The sequence below is a fragment of the Nanorana parkeri genome, unplaced genomic scaffold (genome assembly GCF_000935625.1).
Source record: "Nanorana parkeri isolate BGI_ZX_2015 unplaced genomic scaffold, ASM93562v1 scaffold1208, whole genome shotgun sequence".
Taxonomy (NCBI): domain Eukaryota; kingdom Metazoa; phylum Chordata; class Amphibia; order Anura; family Dicroglossidae; genus Nanorana; species Nanorana parkeri.
Genome location: NW_017307476.1, coordinates 102,412 through 125,318, shown reverse-complemented (window position 1 = coordinate 125,318; position 22,907 = coordinate 102,412). Strand labels below are relative to the sequence as shown.

The 22,907-nt window shown below is 40.6% G+C and overlaps 1 protein-coding gene across 1 annotated transcript in view; it reads left to right on the top strand.

Annotated features, from left to right (window-relative positions):
• Positions 1 to 22,907, top strand: part of LOC108796994 (protein unc-13 homolog C-like) — a 260,177-nt gene that overhangs the window by 166,517 nt on the left and 70,753 nt on the right. The window contains exons 17-18 of the mRNA XM_018568562.1: positions 2,485 to 2,608; positions 18,610 to 18,666. Of these exons, the coding sequence (XP_018424064.1) occupies positions 2,485 to 2,608; positions 18,610 to 18,666 (181 nt within the window). The remainder of the gene's footprint in view (positions 1 to 2,484; positions 2,609 to 18,609; positions 18,667 to 22,907) is intronic.

Genomic DNA, 22,907 nt, shown 5'->3' with positions numbered 1-22,907 from the left:
CCAGGTCACAGCCAATGGAGATTTAAAATACAGCTTTAATAGAACCGATTCTGACACTCTCTTTTTTAACTTTTTATAACATTTGAAAAAAAATGACAATGTGTGTTTTAACCCCAAATACACCAGTCGGGAGCATCAGACACAAGGCTGGCATCTGTGGGGCTGTAGTGCTACATGTTTGCAGAGTGGGGTCCCCTCTCCTAACACAATGCAGTGTGTTATAAGTTCTTTTACACAACTGGTGCCCCAGAAAGAGATTTGGCCCTAAATATTGAAATAGACCTAACTTGCAGGTCTGCATGAATAAATGGCTCATATGTCACTGTATGCAATATCAGTATACCCAAAAATATCTATATATTTTATCATTTAATGATTTTTATTTATCATTAAGCTGCCAGTAATAAATAAGGCAATATGTGAATAGACAGCCAAAGAGATGATGGCTACTGTGCAGGCATCAGGATTTACATGTCTGTGTCAAATATTGTCCAGCATTTTAGTCCACAAAGTAGATGCTGCCCTCAATGATACCTATACAAAAAATGAGACTGATTTCTGGGGAGAAAGGGGGATGAGAGTATTGTCAGAAGTACTGTGATCTCTTAAGTGGTAATAAACACTCGCAAGTGTTATACTTACACATTACTTATCAGGCATGCAATTAACAGTACAAAAATATCTGGTCCACCTGAGAGACCTGGTCCACTTAAATGTTCCAAGGAAAAGATTCTGAGCAATTATTTAACTTGTTGTTATCACTATTGGCTGATTATCCAACCTGTTAAAAATTATGCAAAGGTTACTATTTAAAGCCCAACTGAAACTTCAGCTTAAATCGGCTAAATACATTTCAAGTGCATCAAAACAAAAGGTATGCAACGTTTTACAGTTATTTTTCTTTTAAAAGTAGCCACCTCCTGAGTAGAAAAGCCTGTCCCCTGAGGGACCATTGCTCTGTGGGGATGTAGTGGTCTCTTTGCAGAAGTCCTACACACCCTCTGCTAGGTCACAATTAGAGCACTCCAATCAGCAGGGAGTGTGAGTGACTCAGTAGGGGACATCTACAAAGAAATCACTGTTTTCCAACAGAGAGTAAACTCTGCAGCTATTGGCAGGTGACAGGATTTTCTACTCAGGCTTGGGCTTTACATTGTCATACTGAGGACTTGTTCACACCATGTCCAGACCAGATCTGGACCAGATCACTTTGTCCACACCTGAAATGCATCCCAATGTATTCCCATGGTATTTCTGGGCTCTGGGCGGGGGGATGCTGCATGCACTATTTTGTGCTTTAAAATGCATGTAAACACGTAGAAAATGCATGTAAATGCTTTCAAATGCCCTGGGACACACTGGTGTGCACCTGAAAGCCCATTTTAAGCCAAATGCACTGGAATGCACCATAAGGCATCACAAGTGCATCAAAAACGCAATGCACCGTGTTTGCAGATCTGGTCGGAAAATAATGTGAACAAGCCCTTAATGCACAAATCTGCAATATCAGGATAAGTGCATTTATTTTTTATTTTAAAAACTAGATATTTTCAGCTGAATCCAATGAAATTTCAAAATGACTTTCAAATGGCTTAAAAAAAACCTTATCCTTGTGTAAAGCTTTATAAATTTAGCCTATAGTGCTGAAGAGAACTAGAAAGCACACAATTCTGTTTTAATATTAGCGTTATGTGTGCCTTTCACAATACAATTTATACATTTTAATTCCGATTTAATTATACCTAGGTCATCCTTGGAGTTAGGGTCCTTTCATGGCCTGGTCCTAGTTTATCAGGGATGGTGTGCTTTTATTTAATTTTGCAGATGATATAGCATCTGATGATATTGCATGATACAATGCTGTTTATAAATAGTTAGATTTGCATTGGTCACTACATCTTATTTTAACTGCAGCCATATAATGTTATAGTCATGTATGGCTGTAAAGTGTTTGCATTTTTTGGGACTTTTTTCTTTCCCTTGGATAAACTGCTGCTTGGTTTGCAGGAATGAATAATGCAATTCTCCATTAAACTCCATCATTAATTACAAGCGTTGAAAAAGACCAGTGTTTTATCCAGTGATATTAAAAATGAGCACTTCATAGTCTAGCATTTAGCATGAAATATAATGGCAAATTATGCACCTAAACCTTAGTTACAAATAGCAGACTGAACCTAGCTGTTATTTATACCTCTTCTTCTCATATTATCCAACTAAAGACAATTCCACAATAAGTAGTTTATAGAGCATTTCAAAGAAACAGAAATGCTGCTTAATTCAACATAAGCACACAGCAGGCAAATGGAAATATCAGTGATGCCCTATGAGCCTGTATTTTGCCCTACCTTCCCTGTAGTTATGCTTGAGGTAGCAGAAACTTACCGGGCTGGTAGATTAAGGGTAAAAAATTATTTGTTTTCCATTGGTATATTTTAGATCGTCGTGGTTATTTTAATAAAAACATTTTCACATTTATTTTAGTTTATCAGTGTCTGCCAAAATATGCGAGAAGACGGTGTTAAAACGTGTTTTGAAGGAGCTGTGGAAATTAGTCCTTAATACAATTGAAAAGCAGATTGTACTACCCCCCCTGACGGACCAAACAGTAAGTAATCGAGCTAATTTACATATTTACTTCTTATAAAAGTGCCAGTGGCCTGTAACATGCATTCAGGTTTTTCAAAACAATCACTTTGTCTTTTAATACATGTCATACATAGCTTCATTCCAGACCACTACAGCAACCAGGTATCAATAAAGCCATGTATTCCCTAGCGGCTCTTCTGAGGTCTTCTGAGTGTAGGAAGTCCTATTATTGTTCACAGCGATTTTCTAATTTAAAAAAAAAAAATTCTTGAGAACAGAGTGGACCAATCGCAGGGCTGGTTTCTAAAGGAATCCCATTTGTTTAAAAAACATGTTCATGGGTAACATTTTACATTTTTATTCCAGGTTTAACCCTCTTATGGCCAGAGGTCGCTGATAACTAGGCCAAATTTAGCAGCTTTAGCATGGGTCTTTTAACTAGCACTAGCACACTAGCACTTTAAATAACCTGATGCAGGTGAAATTATCTGAGAAGTATAAACAAAATGTATGCTTTCCAGATCCCTTTTGGTGCATTTAGATGTACTTGTCTTTAATTGGGTTTAGCCGACTTTACATGCATTTATCCACAGGAGTCTGAACGCAAAATATTCTATTTTCTTTAAATGCAGCTAAACTGAATACACCTAAATGTTCAGCTTGAAAGATACAATGTGGCACCAAAAATAAAAATAAAACTCTTGTGTCTGTCCACGCTGCAGTGGAGCTAACATTCGTCGCTGCACCATAAGGTAACATCGGTCAGCCATACGGATAACAGAGTATGTCCAGGATCAGTACCTTATGCAGTAGATATTGGTAAGGTAGAGGTACACATGCCTGGACATCCCAGGATCCGGAGTCCATCTGGGACATGCGTCTTGGAGTCAGTGTACATGAAGTCGTAGTCTATGAGAAATTCCGGACAAGCGTGGGGCCGCTCCCTTTGCCTTTTTGCCTCGTTTCGGAGTGTCGGTACGTTTGCCGGACCTGGCGGTCATGTCACCCTGCACCAGACACCCACCGGAGTTTAGGTGAGTATAAGTAGGGCTGAACTGACAGGATATCGAGCGGATTTCGTTAGTGCAGCGACGGAGCTCCTCCAGACACGTCCGCGCTGCTTCACATCCTGGCCACGCCCCTTGAAAGATACAATTAAAAATTATTGATATACATTTAGAAATGACCTCTAAAAGCATATGAATGCATATTTGTCAATGTGAATGAGGATTAAGGTTTGTATTTGGTGTACTGCACTTTTTTAATTAAAGGCTTACAAATGTGCAGAAATGTTAAAAAAAAAGTATATTTATTAATACTGTAGTTGTATCTGAATATTGCAGTATTAAACAGATGAACACTGCTAACCTCAGGCTGCAGTGGCTTCTGCATTGCTATCTGCAGGGTGAAGGCTTATTTTGTGAATTAAACCTAGAGCCTGTATGGGATCACTTTGTCATAGTTAATATAATGGTCATTTGAGCAGGAATCACTACCAGAGCTGTCATTAACAGCTGGGATTGAGAGATGTTGGCTCTCAAAGAGAGGACAATTAGTAACATATCCCCATACAGATTGAAGGTGGATAGGTGTTACATTTTAGAACATTAATACAGGTATTAATAGAGTAAGTGTACTACAGCCTAATATTTATTAAAACTTACATCCAGAATACAGATTCTTCAGTGTATAAAAGGCAGCCTTAATGTGTTATGGTATTATAAATATGAAATATTGCATATCATTATGATGTAGTCATGTGTCTAACCAGACAGTGGAGATTTATGCTCCTGTACAAATATTTTCCTGTTACCTTTCTGCTGCTGCACAAAGCATGTTATTTGCAGAGCTCAGTAACTCTAGATAATATTTACACAATTTACTGTACAAGTGAATGCCTTGACTTGTCCTTTATTGGATGGCTTTCTCTCAGGTTTCATTCAGGCGAAGCGAGCCAATAGGCAGGGAGCTTGTGAATCCTTTATCATGTATAAAATGCTGTTTGTACAATGAATGAGAAAGAGAGACATGGAAGAAAAAAATATTTAAATTCAAAAAGTTAGGGGATTCATGGAAAAACATTGGCCAAAACTATGTTAGTTGGATATACACTAGTAGATTTTTAGTCAAAATGTTTCATTTCAAACCAGGCACCCTCATTCGATTATAGCTCGAATACCCCATCAAGCATAGTCAAATGTGGATTTAAGAAATCGTTCTTTAGCCATACTAACTAACCATTTTTTGGCGAACTTTGGGAATAATTTCCTTTTGCGCATGTGCTGTGTTCTTGCCAAGGTTTTTGACGAACGAAAACCCCACTGATTCTTTGATTTTTGTTGGGTCGGAGAATAACTTTCCAACCTGACCGATTGAAAAATTTTGATCACAATACCAAAAACGAAAATTGGTGTTGTACCATCAAATGTTCAATTGTCATTCGAAAGACAGTTTGTGTGCGATTTCTAAACAAAAATTGTGCAGTGTATGGCCGCCATTAGTCTCCCTTTTAATATCCTTTTCATATGCAGGCACTATGACTTTGTGGAGGCAAATGGCAACATATTTTTAAGTCTACATTCAATTCAAAGTTTACAAATGGAATTCTGTAAAGTAAAATAATGTTGCACACACTGACAATTGAGTAGATTTAAGTGGCATTGTGAACTTACACTTTGTTCTTCCTTATTTATAGTTGCCTTTTATCCACTGCTTTATCTCTGTTCATAACCAATCACAGAGAACGGTATGTGACACTGTGAACTGTGGATTATAACACAACACAGTACATCTTAGAGCAGCACTGGAAAGTGAATAGAGACATTAGGATGTTTTCTCTTCAGAAATTGACATTTGATGGCAAATAGATTGTTTAATTTTCTTCCTGCAGTCTTAGGCTGTCGTGTAAATATACATGTAAGTGGCTGAGTCATCAATGTTTGCATTTGTATTTCTAGTAATCTTGTGAGCCTCAACAATGTCTCCATTTTTATGGGGGAAGAAAAAACAGGTTATTTCTAAAGAGCAGTAGAAAAAAGTTACAGAGATAGATAGATTAGTTGATCTACTATAAAAGCATTAGCCCCTTTGTGACTGCAATATACCTTTTTAAGTCCAGCTTAACTTAGGAAGTGCACCTGTATGTGTTCCTAGTTCTCAAACTCTATCCATAACAGACACATTAGACACAGTTATTGTTCAGTTATGTGGTGCTACAGAACTTGGTCTTGGCATTTTAGCTTCATAAAACTCTGATCATGAAAGAGTTAACAAAGAAGGTTTTTTTTCCCATGAACTTATCACAAACATTTCCTGTGCTTTCTAGTCCCAAAATAAAGAAAAGTCCACCTCTGACAGAACAGACAAACATCAGAACAGGCGCACCCTGTGGAAGATGTTGCCTCTAATTCTGTTATGGTGAAAATGATAGAATATTACCTTAAACTGTCCCTACGTTAATTGTTCAGGCCACTCACATACTGTACTCTCGCCCTGGGGAGCACCTTTCCCCGAACACATGAACTATAAGGGCGTTCAGCGGTCTGTTCGACCGTTGAACGCCCCCACAAGGCAATGTGCCTTGTGAAGCCCTAATTGGCTAAAGGCTTGCACCTGACCATAGGTGGTTGCTCGCTGGGCATTTTGTGAGGGGAAATGCTTAAGCTGACAGCTATTGATGGCCCAAACACCACCCTGTTCAGTTCGAATTCGAACTTTCGAACATGGGGAAACCCTTTAGGTCTGTTAGGTACATAGGTCAGGTGCAGAACTTCAAAACTGGGCTCAGTACTTGCCCAATCATGGCTCACCTGTCAGATGACGTAAAACTACACAGTTGGGCGGGGCTAGCTGTCACTGATAGCCCCGCCCATTTGTATATGTTTTGCCGGCATCTGTCAAAATGCCATTATGCGGCAGGTATTCGTCGCGAGCAGACGGGACGGGGGTCTGCATCTTTTTAAAAATTATTATTTCGATTTATTTTTTATTTTGTTTTATTTGTTATTTGGTCCTGATTGACCATGAACTTATACGGTGGATCCATTTTAAAAAAAATGAAAGACTTGTCAAAAACATGTCTTTTGTTTTTTTTCCAAATAAAGGATTTTTTCAAAAGCCTGGACTTTTTATTTACAATTTTATTTAACCTATTAGTGAATGGGTAGGGATTCCTTACGCATTCACAAGGGGGGGAGGGGGCATCTGGGTGCCCCTTTATTAAAGAGGTACCTTGATGTGAATACGCCCCCTGCCCACACCTCTACAACCAATGCCCCAGGGCTTGAGGGGAAGAGGCTCTTGTCCCCATCGACACAGGGACAACGTGCTTTTCCAGGGGCAACCCTTTAAAAGAACCCTCCCAGTGCCGAGGGCATGTGGCCTGGTATGGGAGGCCACATTTTATTTTACATGGGGTCCCTCTTCAATATTCCTACCAGACCATAAGGGTATGGTATGACTTTTGGGGGGAACCCCACACTTTTTTTTTTATTTGGTCCCTCCTAACATTCCTGTCAGACCTAAAGGGTTTCCCCATGTTCGAAAGTTCAAATTCGAACCGAACAGGGGGGTGTTCAGGCCATCAATAGCTGTCAGCTTAAGCATTTGCCCTCACAAAATTCCCTGTGAGCAACCACCATTCACATACTGCTTTCAGGCTTCTGAACCGCAGTGGATCTTTTGCTAGGAAAGGGCTAAATATATTTGGAAATAGACATTAACACAGGGGGGGAATGTTGACTACTGGTTGTGTCCACTCCAACACACTAAATCATCTGACAGCTGTGAGCAGTCCCCTTTATAGCCTATTCCCTACCTGTAAACGTTTAATTTGCAAGGAGGAGTGTGCTGCATAAAGCAGTCTTCTCCCAAATACATCTGCCAATCAATAGCATGACACAGAATGTTTGTGGATGGGGAGATTTAATGCACTTCCCGCTAAATGAAGAAAGAGAGAACAATGCTACACTAAAAGTCTTAGCCCCTTTCTCATCTGAGCATCACAATGGTCAACATGAATTCAATGGTGCCCTTTCACACCTGAGTATTGTGTCACTTAAGCTCTAAGAAGCTCTAAATAGTACTTGAGTTTCTTTTTGGGCAGACTTATGTGTTTTTGGATGGAAGTGCCTACTTAAACATGCATATTGCACGTTTTTCATGCAATGTTGCAAAAATCTCTCCATAGTAAATGTCCTCCTGTGACCATAAAGAGAACTTTGGCCATAGTTCCCTTTTAAGCTGAACACATTATTGCACTCCTGAGTTTGGGATCATATCATTAGCATTTGTGAGCTTTACATCTGATGACATACTGTATGGGAGGAATTCCACATCTGGTGTGCATTATTAGTATGCATGCATAGCTAGCTTCAGTTTTCATTGCTTAGAGTTGACAGTTGGCAATGACTGAACATTTTATGAAATCATGTAAGTGTCATAGAGGTTTTCTAATACAAACAACAAGCTGATATTTTCATCTGTTGTGATACACTTCCATGCTGACTGTTGCTTGTTACTCGGCTAAAAAAATCAGTAATTATAGTTCTAAGGGTAATTGTGATTTAACACATGTTAGTTTTTCACTGTAGTAGGACGCTAAGCAGATGGTTGTTAAACACAAAAAGGGGTAGAACCAGCTTGCACTATTCTGACATTCTGGCACAAGTTGCTGCCTATTTATCCTAGCTACTTATAGTTAATTGCTGTAGACAAGGCAACCACATTTTATAAACAGCTAAGATTTCATAGAAAGCAGCAGTATTCAGAATGAAACCTTACAGTGAGTCTTCAGATGAGATACAAATTAATTTATATTAGAAAGGATCTATAGCTTTAAAAAACAGAGTTTTTTCATTCCCAAACCTGCACAGTTTAAAAATAGTGATTGCTATTGTATAGTGTATTTATGAAGAGATGATAGACATGTCACTTGCACAGTCACATGACTGCAATGACTGCACTATAATTAAAATGTTTCTAAATATTGCACCCATGACAAGAAGCATCAGCGATATTGACCGATATTAAGGATTCCATTGTTATCCTCTTTAGATCTAAAACACTACACGAAGGAATGTTTTAGTCTGAATCTGTGATTTTCAGACTTTAGTGAACCAAGTTATTTTTGTTTCCTGTCTTTTCGTATTTACTATTCAAATTTTGTTCTGTAGACAGGAAGTCTTAAAACATGCATCAATGTGGATGTATAAGATCCCATATAAACTGCCCATAAAATTCCACAATCATGGAAAACTTGTAAACCTCACAAATACCCTCTGGGCACTATCAGCACTGTATACACATATTTGTTATTTAAAATCTTCAGTAAAAAAAAATCCTAAGGTATAGAATAATGTGCCTCCCCAACCAAAGTCAGCATAAAGTGTATCAACAGATGGCACTTAAGCTTCTTTTGTACACATTTAAAATTTCACTCCCAATATTTACAGTAAACAGTCCAAAGCAGAAAAGAACACAGTAATACTGCAGGTGATTGCTGCACAGAGCAAATAAATGAATATAAATATGCAAACATTTTCAAGTCGGTCAAATCTCACAGCAGTGCTGCCTGGACTTCTAGTTCCACAGCAGCTTAAAATATGTTCATTTCGTACTGCTAGCCAATTATCCATAGATCTCCTTAGTCAATACTCTGTAACAAGCAGCATAATATATTGCAGCCAAGTAAAAGGTCAGCAGTACTTGGATAGTAGAAAATGTTCAATACCTTGGGGTTGATGTACTAAAGGCAAATAGGCTGTTTACTTTCCAGAGGAATTTTCCCTTAACTTAGTCATTTGCAAAGTAAATTTAAAAACAGTATTTTTGCTTACACTTGATTGGATGATGGAAGTCAGCAGCACTGCACCTCATTCACTAAACTAAGGGATATTTACCTTGGAAAGTGCATATTTCCTTGCAAAATTAACAGCCTATTGGCCTCTGGTAAATTAACCTCTTTGGTTCTACTAATGTTTCAGTTGGTTACAACAAATTCATATTCCACATTATTATAGGACAACCTCATTGAATACTATCAATAAAAAAAACACTGTTCAAAAAGTTGCCGTGGAGTAGTAGCATTATTTTGATATCTGAGCTATTATTTTTGCTGCATTTTAACATAGAGAGGACAAGGAGGAACTGAGCAATAAGACTATCAGGAAAAGTCTGTAACTCAACTGCACACAGGTATCCCAGATCCTTAGTGAGGATAAAAGGAACAGTATTTCTGTTGGCTCCTCTTCAACAGACATTTAAAGGAACCAATGGAAATAAAGAGCCACCAGTGAGTAAAAGGTTTTTTGTTTTTTTTCAAACAATTCATAGACAGCCCTAACTCCCTTTTGGCTATAAAATTACATACAGTTGGCAGCCCAGCTCAGAAAATAATGGACCTAGAGAAAGCCAGGCAGCCAGCATTTTTAGAAGTCAGCAATGACATCTTATATATTTCTTTCAGTTTAGATTTCCTTTAAAGTGCCCTTAAACCATATTGGGGAAAATAGTGTTATACATATAGTAACTTTGTTTAAGTGCCTTTTTGTTATATATGGTGGTGTTTGATCTATAATAAATATACTCTTTCCATATTTTTGTCATTTTTAATAGGTAAGTTTACTTACCTATTAAAATGTCTAGTTTTTGTATTATTGTTTTAAAAAATAAAAATAGGAAATAATTATGTTTGATATAGGAGACAGGTTTTATAATTTTTGTGTCCCTAAACCCTTAAAGGGTATTGTAAACTGCAGACTAGGTAATCTTAGTTTGATTTACTCTGGTGCTAAGGTCTTATATTGTCATGGTCTTCTTTCTCTTCACTCCAAAATATGTTCTCAACTATCTCCAGAAAGATCAGAAAAGCTTGCCTCCTTTACATTATAACAGGTAGCAGTGTTTTTCACCATTTCTCCTCTTCGCACCAGGTGGATAAGATCTCATATAGCAATTCCAGATGATAAAAAAAACTTGATATAGCTTAAATCTGGTTATTAAAATGACATAAAAACAATATAAGTGCTGTTCCTGTCATGTGTAGAACACACAGCACTATAACAACTGCTTAACAAATTGCTCTACTGCTGGTGACTCAACCTAACACATTTTGTAAAACTGACTTTTTCTGCACCATGGAATAGAAAAAATTTTAAAGAAAAAAACAATGTTTTTACATAACTTATCATAATAGAATTTCTAGTGTAGCAAGTGACAATATTTTATGTAATCAGCCATTTCAGGTTAAGAAGAGGCTGACTGCAGGCTAATAGGACTCTTCCATAGAAAGACAGCTTTGACATTTCACTTTCCTTTTATCTGTGAAGATTCTTAAACACCTATACACTGTAAGCCAGCTAACGTTTGCACTAATTTTCACTTCAACCAATTCAGCACCGGCTTTTACACCCCCTTCATTATCAGGTCATTTTTTGTGAATTTCTCAGACATGCAACACTGTACCCAAAGATAGACTTCCTTCTGGTGGTATTTAATTACTTCTGTATTTTTATATTTAATACCGTATCAAGTAAAATAGACCAAACATTTTGAACAAAAACCTATTTCCCTTACTTTCTGTTATAGAACATACAGTAGCACATAAAAATGCCAGGAACATATGAAAACCCCTGAAATGACCCCTTTTTGAAAAGTGGACACACCAAGTTGATTTTATTTTGTGCCCAATTTTTTGGCACATGAATAAATATTCTGATATTGATGAGGGTTAAAAATGGGGCTTGGTAATGGTGCTCTAGATACATTTAATGTACAGGTGGGAGGAGGTGGTGAAGGGGTTAATGTACAGGTCACATACAGTGGAAGGATAGAGATGATGGAGTTAATGTACATGCATGTGTACAGGGTAATGGAGGTGAGGGGGTTAATGCACAGGGCAGAGCATTTGTTGCTGCTGCAGCTTGTTTTTATCAGGAACTAATGAATAAATGATTAATTCATTTATTCAGGTAACCAATGCAGCTGGTCCAATCAGCTTTGTGCCTGCAGCCGATGCTCTGTGCTGTCTAACGACAGTGGGAGAACCAGCTTGTGTGCACAAAGTGTGTACTAAGCTAAAAGCAGGTGCATACAGGTACATACAGGAACATCCTCCCAGAATAACCACTCCACCTGCCGGCCATGCATATACAGTGGACGATAGGGAGGTGATTAACCACCTCCCATCCATGGCCGTTCGTGAACGGCCGGATGGGAGTCTTGTAGGAGCGGGAGGGCTCAGATCAGTACACGATCTCCCTTTGATCTCTTCTCTGTTCCCGAATGCAGGAAGTGATGTATATTACATCACTTCCTGCATTCAGTGTCACTCTCCGGTACAGAACACCAGAGAGAAGCTGGTGAATCAGGTTTCTGCTTCATCAGCTTCTCTGGGGTCCCTAGGTGACATTAGGGGTCTTAGAGACCCCTGATGTCTCCATAAATAGGAACTGTGATGTAAAATGGCTATCACATAGGGGATTTTACAACAATTTTTTAAAGTCCCCCGCCCCCCACATACACACGCAAACGTGCGCCAACGTGTGAAAACGACGATTCCACCTATTGTGCCGCACATGTTACATATCGCCGCGAACGTTGGAATGAGAGAAATAATTTTAGGGCCATTAATTACTGATAACACTAAACTAATGAGCGGTAAAAGCTTTTAAAGCATCGCCAATGGCCAATTTTGGGTGTGGTCGTTTTCTGCAATTTTGCGGGCGCGTGCAATTTTAAAGCTTGACATGTTTGGTGTCTATTTACCCAACATGCCCCCGTATTTTATATTTTACCAAAACATTGGGGTGGTAATAAATGCTTCAGAACATTGCATAGGGAAAAGGTTTTTTTTACAAAATCTAGGGTACTTTTTTTGTTATATAGTAAAAAATAAAAATCCCATTAGTGATTAAATACAATCAAAAAGGGGCCTGGCCAGCATGTGATCCCGAGTAGACGTGTGCCCGGGCAGCTCCGCTCCATACAACATCCTACTACTATCCTGGTGCTTATTTATCGCTACCTACCTGTGGTCAGGTGTGGCTTAACACCTCCTGAGTTGGATCTCTTCATCGGCGGCTGTTTGTATGAAGCGCAATAAGAGCAGATCGACTCGTTCATCGGGAGGCAGGCCTCGTGGTGTCCCGGAGGCGGCCATTGTGGCTGTGCTGGCTGAATGCAGCAAGATGTCAGTGAGCACGCAGACGAGTAGCACTGATGTGACGCTTCCCTCTCCAACTAGCTCCGACATCCTGGCGGCCATCACATCTTGTAAAGAAGCGCTCACTAATAAGATCGACTCCCTCTCGGCGGATGTGAGTTTCCTGCGCCATGATCTGGATAAATTCCGAACATGCATGGGGGAGGGGGAGGCCCGGATTTCTCAGGTAGGGGAGGCAACGCGGGCGGACTCCGCCGAGGCCAAGCAGTTACAACGGCAGCTCCAGGGCCTGCAAGAGAGAGCGGTGGATACCGAAAACCGGCTATGCCGCAACAACATCTGCATGCTGGGCCCCCTTGAGCGTGCGGAGGGGGAAAAACCGGCCGAATTCGCCGAGACCTTTTTGGCTACCCTGCTTGACCTCTACGACCTACCACCGACCTTTGTGGTGGAGAGAGCGCATCGCGTCCCGCCCATCCCACCAAAACCGGGTGCTCCGGTCTGACCGTTCCTGATTCGATTGCTAAATCATAGGGATAGAGACCGGGTCCTTACTGCAGCTAGAGGTCATCCAAATCTACACTACGAAAAAAGGCTTGCATCTAGGGCTGCAGCTAACGATTATTTTCATAATCGATTAGTTAGCCGATTATTAAGTTCGATTAATCGATTAATCGGATAAAAAAAAAAGGCTCCAGTGATGGACTACTAGTTTCTATTGAGATTGTAGTCCATCACGGGAGCGGAAAATTCACATTTTAGCCGACGAATCGACGATGGAAAACGCTGACAACGTTTTCCATCGTCTATTTTAATCGACTTATGGCGTAAACGGCGGGCGTAAGCAGCGTCGAGCGGGAAATTTGAATTTTAGCCGACGAATCGACGATGGAAAACGTTGACAACGTTTTCCATCGTCGATTTTAATCGACTTAATCGAATAACTGTTGCAGCTCTACTTGCATCTCCTTGTATCCTGATTATTCCGCTGAAATACAACAACGGCGCAGATCCTTTATGGCCTCCTATATCCCAGTTGCCTGCGGGTGAGTGATGGTGCCACTACTCGCTTCTTTGATGCCCGCGCGGCGGCTGCAGCCTTGCAGGACAACACCTGACGGACGCCTGCCACTACCACTGCTGTTGCTTCCACTTGGTAAGCATACCTTCGTTATTTCAAGCTACCTTCTCCTCATCCAATTTAATCAGCACTCCAGCAATGGGAGCCGGATGAGTCCTGGATCTCGAGGACTTGGAGGAGTTCTAGTCGGGATACTACACTGCCCTAGCAGACTGTTTAGTTTTTGTTGAAAGTTTTTGACTCCGTTCACATTTTTTTGGGATCCTAAGCCTCCTGACACACTTTGCTCTAAGAGCTATTGGGGTTATGTGTTGGACTGGCAGGGTGGGTTCGGGGAGGGTTGGGAGGGGATGGGGTTTTTGTTTTTCCTACTGGTTAGATGTTATTTTTCGCTACAGGTGGTTGGCTCACATGCTAAAACTACAAATGCTTCTACATGACATTGCTGGGGGAATGGTGGAGACCTAGGGGGCTCAGATACGTGGCCTCAGTTACATGTTTATTTTTTTCCTCATGAGTGTGCGGAGTGTGGAAGAGAATAAAATCCTGTCGTGGAATATCAGGGGTCTCAACTCCAAATTCAAGCGAGCACTGATGTTCAAGTATGTTAGACAACATAATCCCCACATACTTATTTTGCAGGAGACCCATTTAATGGGTAATAGGTTGCTGGCCTTGAGGCGCCCTTGGGTGCAGAGGTCGTTTCATGCTCCGCATTCTGCATACTCGAGGGGGGTGTCTGTTCTGCTTAACAAATCTCTGCCATGCACTATTGAAGAGATTCACACTGACCCTAATGTCAAATTATTTATTTTAGTGTTTACCATGTGGATGCAGAGATATATTGTTGTCAATGTTTACCTTCCTCCACCGTATAATTCTACTGTACTGAACACATTGCTAGATAGGATTTCATCTCAAGGTCCCGCAAAAACACTGTTTATGGGAGATTTTAACTCCACACTGGCCCCAGATATGGATAGATCTGGCTCTACTGGATCCGGCCTCTCCAACTTGGGTGATTGGGCGTTGACTGCTGCTCCCACTGAGGTGTGGAGATGGAGGAACCCCACAACAAGGGCTTACTCTTGTTTCTCCGCCTCTTACAAAACTGCACCTTGCATAGATCTGGCATTTGCCAGCGGTGCCCTTTTGCTTGACATTGGAGAGGTGGGATACCTACCCGGGGGCATCTCAGATCATTGTCCTATGTGGTTAACCCTTCGAACCAGTCAAAAAAGGGATAGAGCCCTTTGGCGACTGGCTCCACACTGGATATCTCACCCTATGGCTCTGGAAGCTATTCCAGCCTCTGTTGAGCAGTACTGGGAACAAAATGCCTCCACTGCGGGACCCGCTGTTGTATGGGATGCATTCAAGGCCTATGTGAGAGGTGACTACATGTCCCTCCAGAAGGCGATAAAAAAGGAGGACTCCGCTCTTACGGATGAACTACAAGCTGCGAAAGCGGATTGCCTCTCTCGGTATGAGTTGTCCCCCACTCCTGACAATTTTGATGCTCTTATGTCGACGAGACGCGGGCTCAGCCTGCATCTTGCTGACCTAACACGAACTGACTTATACAACCGGAAACAAAACTTTTTTGAGACTGGAGATAAGAATGGGCGTCTGCTGGCAATGCTATCCCAGGCGGCACGGCCTCAAACGGTAGTTGCTTAATTACGCTCTGGCAAGGACACATCTGTCACTTCCCCAGATGACATCCTGGAGGTATTTCGTAAATATTACTCTACCCTTTACTCATCCACGTTGCCGACAGACGCCCAGTCACTGGACCTGCGGTCTCTGCTGGACTCAGTAGCCCTGGGGTGGTTATCAGACAGCCAAAGAAGCTTTCTGACTAAGCCTATAACAGAGGTTGAGGTGCTTGCAGCCATACGTTCATTCCCTAATGGGAAAACACCAGGCCCAGAAGGGATTCCTATGGAATTTTACAAAACACATGCGGGCTTACTGGTCCCTAGACTATGTCAGATGTATGCCTCTTGTCTGGAGGCAGATTGTTTACCGCCCTCTATGACTGGAGACCATGTGATTTTAATCCACAAGCCGCCTAGAGACCCGACTGACTGTGCCTCCTACAGGCCCATTGCCCTACTTAACTGTGATTTAAAACTCCGGACCAAACTCCTTAGTGTGAGACTCAACCAACTGACGGATAGTCTCATAGACTCAGAGCAAACAGGCTTTATGCCACGTAGATCCACTGATCTCGCTTGATTAAACTACTATACCATAGCCCTGTGGCCTCTATAAAACTTGGGAATAAACTTTCAGCTCCCTTCCCTATCTGCAGAGGCACTAGGCAGGGTTGTCCGCTGTCGCCCACGCTCTTCGCCTTGGCCATGGAACCCATAGCCGAAGCTCTACGGACGTCGCCCCACATTAGGGGACTTAGAGTTGGCTGGTTGGAGGAGAGGGTGGCGCTATATGCGGATGACCTGCTTTTATTCCTCAATGATCCGGGACCCTCACTGCAAGGTGCCTTAGCTGTTCTCACTGAATTCTCCAGTGTATCGGGCCTAAAAGTCAATTGGAATAAGTCCATACTGTTCCCCATTGATGCAGAGGCCAGGTCTATCCCCAGAACTGTCACTCAACTTTCCTGGGTAGACTCATTCAAGTACCTCGGGGTAGTAATATCAGGATCATCTCAGGAATATATTGCACTGAACATACTCCCGATATTGGGTTGTATGCGGCAGAGGCTGAAAGCATGGGCGAACTTACCTTTATCCCTAATGAGGAGGATTAATTTAGTTAAAATTAAGATATTGCCAAAATTGACACTAATTGACAAAATTAACCCTAATGCGCCCCACTCTCCAAGGAGGCTTAGCGCTCCCGGACTTTTATAAATATTTCCTTGCTACCCAAATGGTCACGGCCAACTGATAGCTCTCGGCTGATGTCAACAACTCCTCGGTCATGTTGGAGGCTGCCATTTTGAACTCCGTTGAGGCACTAACTGGCCTATTATATAGAGGACCGAGAGCCCCCTACCCTCAACACCTCTTTGCGCACCACCATCAGGGTCTGGCGCACGGGATTAGCCTGGTGCTCTAGAGCTGCCCTAGACATCTCCCCTGCAACTCCTTTGTGGAATAATCCCCAATTGCCCCACTTCTACACAATTCCTGACCCTGCTTTCTGGGCAAAACGTAAAGTAAAATTAATATCAGATATTGTAGAGGCCAACTCCCTGCTGTCTTTTGCTGACCTAGCCACTAACCGCTTTGTCCCTCCCAAATATATTTTCCGCTACTTACAGCTCTCCCATGCTTTCAATTCTCAGTTCCCAGGAGGTAGGATCAGCCTAGGCATTACTCCACTGGAATCTCTTGCAAGGATGGAGAGACTGGCGAAGCCTGCCTCTTGTTTCTACAGCACCCTGCAAACATTGACTTCCACTAACCTATTAACGTTACATTCTAAGTGGAGGGTGGACATTCGCAGCCTGGATGAGGAGGACTGGGAGGAGATTTGGGTTACACCATTTAAACAATTCGTCGCAATACGAGATAGAATGGTACAATTTAAAGGAGAACTATGGGGTTAAGGCTTTTCCCCATAGTTCTCCTTAGGGTAACGGGAGGACACAAACTAGCATAGCGAACGCCGGTATGTGTTCGCTCACCTCCCGATCTACTGAGCTGACCTGTGACAGTCTCATTGTCACAGGTCGGCTAGAACTATGAGGTGAGTGAAAAGCACTCACCTCATAGTTCTCCTTTAAAATCCTTCATAGAGCATACTTCACCCCTCACCGTTTACGTACAATGAATGCATCCATCTCTCCATCCTGCTGGAGATGCACATGCTCGGAGGATAATTTCTTTCCCCACCTGTACTATGGAAGTCTCCCGAACGGGATGACTCCTTGTTTTATCATTATTTTCTTTAATTTTATAAGTAACTTTTGATGCCTAATGCAAATGTATGCATTGCTATGCCTGGTGCCCTATTTATTGGACACAAATAGCATGCACTGTTGTGATACAAGTGTAAAACAATACATTATTTGATCAAAAAAAAATACAACCAAAAGAAAGCTCTATCTGTCCCCCAAAAAATGGTAAAAAATGTGTTTCAGTACAGAGTTGCATGACGGAATAAACGTCAGTCAAAGTACCGCAGCGCTGAACACTGAAAAAAATGGCCTGGCCAGGAAGGGGGTGTAACACCCTGGTCTTTAAGTGGTTAAATAAAGATTAGCACTGTTTAACCCCTTCCTGACTGCAATATGACTTTATAAGTGTAAAATGTCTTTTGTCATTAGAATGTTAATTAACTTTGCAGTTAGTTCCCAGACCCGCTGTCAATTAGAGAAATTATTCAGAGTTATTATCACGTTAACTGATGCATAACAACGCTGCTAAACTTAGTCTGGGTGTTCAAAAAACTCAGATCATGAAAGAGTTAATAGAATTTTTCCTTTATGGTTTATGAATATTTATATTTTTATTTGTCGTCTTTTACAAATATAAAGGTGAGGTAGCTTCAATTACTGTTCCTTAACAGGGTCTGAAAACAATAGTTGCATTTCATCTTCGGTTACCGGAATTCTATGAAGGAAGTGAAAACTGCATTTGATATTTTGATTTGTGTGACTACTTTGTTTATTAAATTAAACAAAGCCTAAACTCTGCATGGTGTTCCGTTGCTTCGATTACACCATTTAAACGTGACAGTATTAATATTCATGACTATTATCCTTGAACTTGTTTAGATAACATGTTGTCTTTATTTTCCCCAGGGGGCCCAAATGATTTTCAGTGCAGCTAAAGACCTTGGACAGTTGTCTAAATTAAAGGTAATACTGTTAAATCAATAGTTAATCACCTGCCACAGTAACTTTATATTCTGTTCTTCCTTGTCTATTTCTAATCTCACTTCTGTCACAGTTCTCCCATCCATGCCAAACAAGTCACAAAGCAGACAACAAATAATGCTTTATCAACATCTATATTCTGAAAATGTTTAAATCATTTAACACGAACATGGTATTTCAGCACCTCATACTTTTGTGTATGTTATGTCATGTTGTAACATGTACATGTTATTGTATATGTTGCTGAACTCAGACAGTGCTTGTATATTATGAAACTTTGGAGAGTAACTACGAGTAATGCTATCTAAATCTAAAATACCCCATTGGAACACACACTTTGCAAGGGAATTTTCCCTTAGCTTAGTGAATGTAGTGATGGTTCACTTTGCAAGGACTACCCAATTATTATTTCTTATTATCTTTTATTTTACTTCTTCTAATTCATTTTTATTTATTTTTACTTTTTATTAGGGCTGGTAATGATTAACATTTTCGTGTTCGATTAATAGAATTTTTTTTTCATCGATGAATCGATTAATTTTTATTAATTATTAACACACACAGATCCAACTACATTGGCCTATTCACATACAGCACAGCAATGAAGTAATAAAATGAACTAGGATCACACTAATCCAGCATGTTATTAATCTCACGTGCCCCACTCAATATGGCCGCCTCTTGAGTGAGGCAACTCAGAATAATAACGTGCTGGATTAGTGGGATTCTAGTTCATTTTATTACTTCATTGCTGTGCTGTATGTGTATAGGCCAATGCCTTGACTGGCGCTCGTGTAGAAAGTTTGTTGGGCAAACTCACCGGCCCAAGTGGCTCCATCTGCTAACGAAGGGGGGAGGAGTCCGGTGACATCGACCCCTCCCCCTTCCCTTCGTTAGCCGTCATGGACATTGATGTCACCGGACTCCTCCCCCTTCCCTTTGTTAGCGCCTCCCCCCTTCCCTTCGTTAGCCAACTGAGCCACTTTTTATCAATTTTTTTAATCTTTATTTTATAATTTTTTTCACTTAACTTTATTGCTATCACACAGGAGCTAACAAGCCCCTGCGTGATAGCATTTGGAGGTGACAGGTTCTCTTTATTGAACCTGTCACCTCCAATACAGCAGTTTGAGCACATCACTGTGCTGGCTCTCCTGTGACAGCTGAGATGGGAAGGCTGCGTTCCTGTCTCAGTGTTGACATGGAGCAGAGTGAACAGACATTCTCCGCTCTGCTCCCCGCTCTCCATCCTGAACTACTCTGCTGTGGTCCTGGATCCCCCAGAACAGTGAGTGAACCCTGGCAGGGAAAAAACCATGGCAGGGAGGGAGGCAGCCAGTGGCAGAGAGGCAGCTGGAGGTGGGGGTGGACCATGGAGGGAGGATTGGCAAGCAGGCTAATTACAAGTGATCTTGACATCGTTGAGTTCACTTGTACAAACCGAGCTGCAGCCTCCCCACTCTACATTTAGCTCTGCTTACCCAAAGCAGGGCTAAATGTAGAAAAAACTACCCGTCCAGTGCCCCGAACTGCATGTCCCCAGGCATCAAGCTATAGGAATACCACACCCCTGCTGCCCCTCTACTCCCTGCCACCCCGAAGCCGGGCCTCAGTGGCCTTGTGAGAAATCCAGCCCTGAACACATTTGAATTCTCAGTGTAAAACGTTATAGTACTGAACACTTTCAGTCTTACCTGAACAGGAAACCAGCTCTGTTTAGCAATTTCTCCTGTAGTTTTCTGTTTCTATAGTATAATTCAACTTATAAACTGGCTTTATTAGTCCTTCAAAGTTGAACTTCAAGCAGATATAAATGTCACACCTTAGTGTAGCTCTGTATTCATTAATCATTCAATAAATGTAATTTTTTTCAATGCAGCCAGTTTAAGATCTTAATTTGACTTGATATCAGCCTTTTGCAATCCCCTGTTCAGCAGCATTCAGATTGGGTGAGGAAAGGGCAGTTCTAGCATGTGGGTGTGCTGCAGGCAAATATTTTGATAGAGATTGTGATGATAGGTGAAGAAAGTAGAGGTATGATCTGCTTATTACTTGTTTAGTCAGTATCAGGCAAAGGGTTACGGGATGACGCCACATTTTTTAAAACTATAACAGAGACAGTAGTGTCAACTACCTAGCTATGCTGTGTAAATCTCAGGGCTGAATGGACAGAATTAAAAATTATTTGACAAAATAAGCGGTTACCATATATGTATTGTATCTGACTATTTGTTTTTTTCCTGGAAATTAGCCAAATAAAAAAAAATTAAGGTACATTGTACTCATTGTATCTGCCTATTTGTTTTTTTCCTGGAAGTTAGCCAAATAAAAAAAAAGTATATACTTTCTACCGAGATGAAGGGGAACCCATGCCCTGCGCCGTGCCCGTGGTCCTCAAGCAGAGGTAACACCCCCTGCTTCCTGACACAGCAATTAACACATCAAACCTACAGTATACGCCTAAATTAACCCTTAACTCTTAACTACTCCCAGCGCTTAAGTAACAACTTAGAACTTAACTGTTACCCTATGCTGGAAACAGAACCTTTGAAAATAGGCAAGTCCTGAAAATTAAAAAAAAAACAACAAAAAGAGCGCTACTACCTAGAAGTTGCTATTAAAACGATTCCATAGAAATCCAAAGTGGTATGTGTATGGAGAAGGGAAAAAGACTCACTTCTAAATGAAATAAAATATAACATTTTATACAAGCCATGGTGAGGTCACTTGTTTTCTTAGCATTGTGATTATGTGCCATTGTTGGGTATTGCCTCTGGCACCTACCTTGATTCTGTGGAGTGGGTTTCCCTCCAAACCTGAGAAGAACAATTGCCAGAAAGAAAAAGGTTGGGATTCACCAGAGCTTTAGTTGAGACACTTTAAGGTCCAAGGTCCTAAGGAATGTATTTAAGTATTAGGTGTTTTGGTGACTGATGACTTTTCACTCATTTTCACCTATAGATAGGTATAAAATGCCTCAACTGTATTGGGATTTAGCCTTTTGTAGAGGTTTGGTGATCAGATGGACTGCTGTGCACAGCAAAATGGTTTCATTGGTAGAAAACAAGCACTTTCTCACAATGTCATCTATTACTTTAAAAAAATGTATTCTACAGAGAACTTCATGTAGCCTATTAAGGTCACTACTCTAGTAGCTGCCAATTACGTGCCACAGACTAGCTAAATATGCACTCCAGATTAAACATTGCTTGTATTGTGGTGAGGACTGTAGAGCCTTATATTGTTAAGATGCTGTCTTTTTTCAAGATTGATGAAGTTCTTTCTTATTGTCACTGCTGATTGTAGTCAGAACACCATTGTAATACCATGATTGTGCCTGACTTTGTGTTTTAATTGAAAAATTACACACAGATGTATATAACATTTGTATAATAAAGCAGATTAGTTTATGGATCCTCTTAGTTATGAAGAAATTGGTGATATGACCTTAGCAAATGGCATGTCCCCTGATGTCTAATACCTAAGATTTCACTAATAGATAGCAGCTAAAGATATACCATACTTGAAAAAAAATAATAATAATACAGTCTGGTGCATGCTATCTTTCACTGGATACCAAATGTAGACATCAGACATGAATCCCTGCAGATTCCTTTGAATGCTGTGATGTATTCACTGCTGCAGTTCTCTTGGGTGCACACCACTGCCCTGTAGAGCATAGCTGCATGTCAGTACATGTACTTTAAACCTCAGTGTAGGAAGATAATTGAGCTTGTGTATACAAACCAAAATAGAAGCTTAAATAGCCAGTCACAAATGTGCTTTACTGAGATTACTAGCAAGCTCAATGCATATGTCTGTCCTCAAAACTGTACATATTTTAGTTCTGAAAAGCTGCTAAAACCTTCACACACATATTTGTGAAATACAGTATATATTTTAAATATAATAAATATGCATATGCAAATAAAATATTTTTAAAATGTTATTATTATTATACAGGATTTATATAGCGCCAACAGTTTGCGCAGTGCTTTATATAGCACCAATAAATAAACTACTATAGGCATCAAAACATTCACAAATGGGCACTAGAACTTTTCAGGTGCCATGTTGATAGATTCCAAAAGTCATATAAAATGTTAAAAACTATTTTTTTTTTTACTATACCAGAATACTTAAAATAATTTTCTAAAAGCAATTATTGCTCTTGTCTTTATGAATAGTTCTAGATTGATTGCCTCCACATATAAACTAGCCTG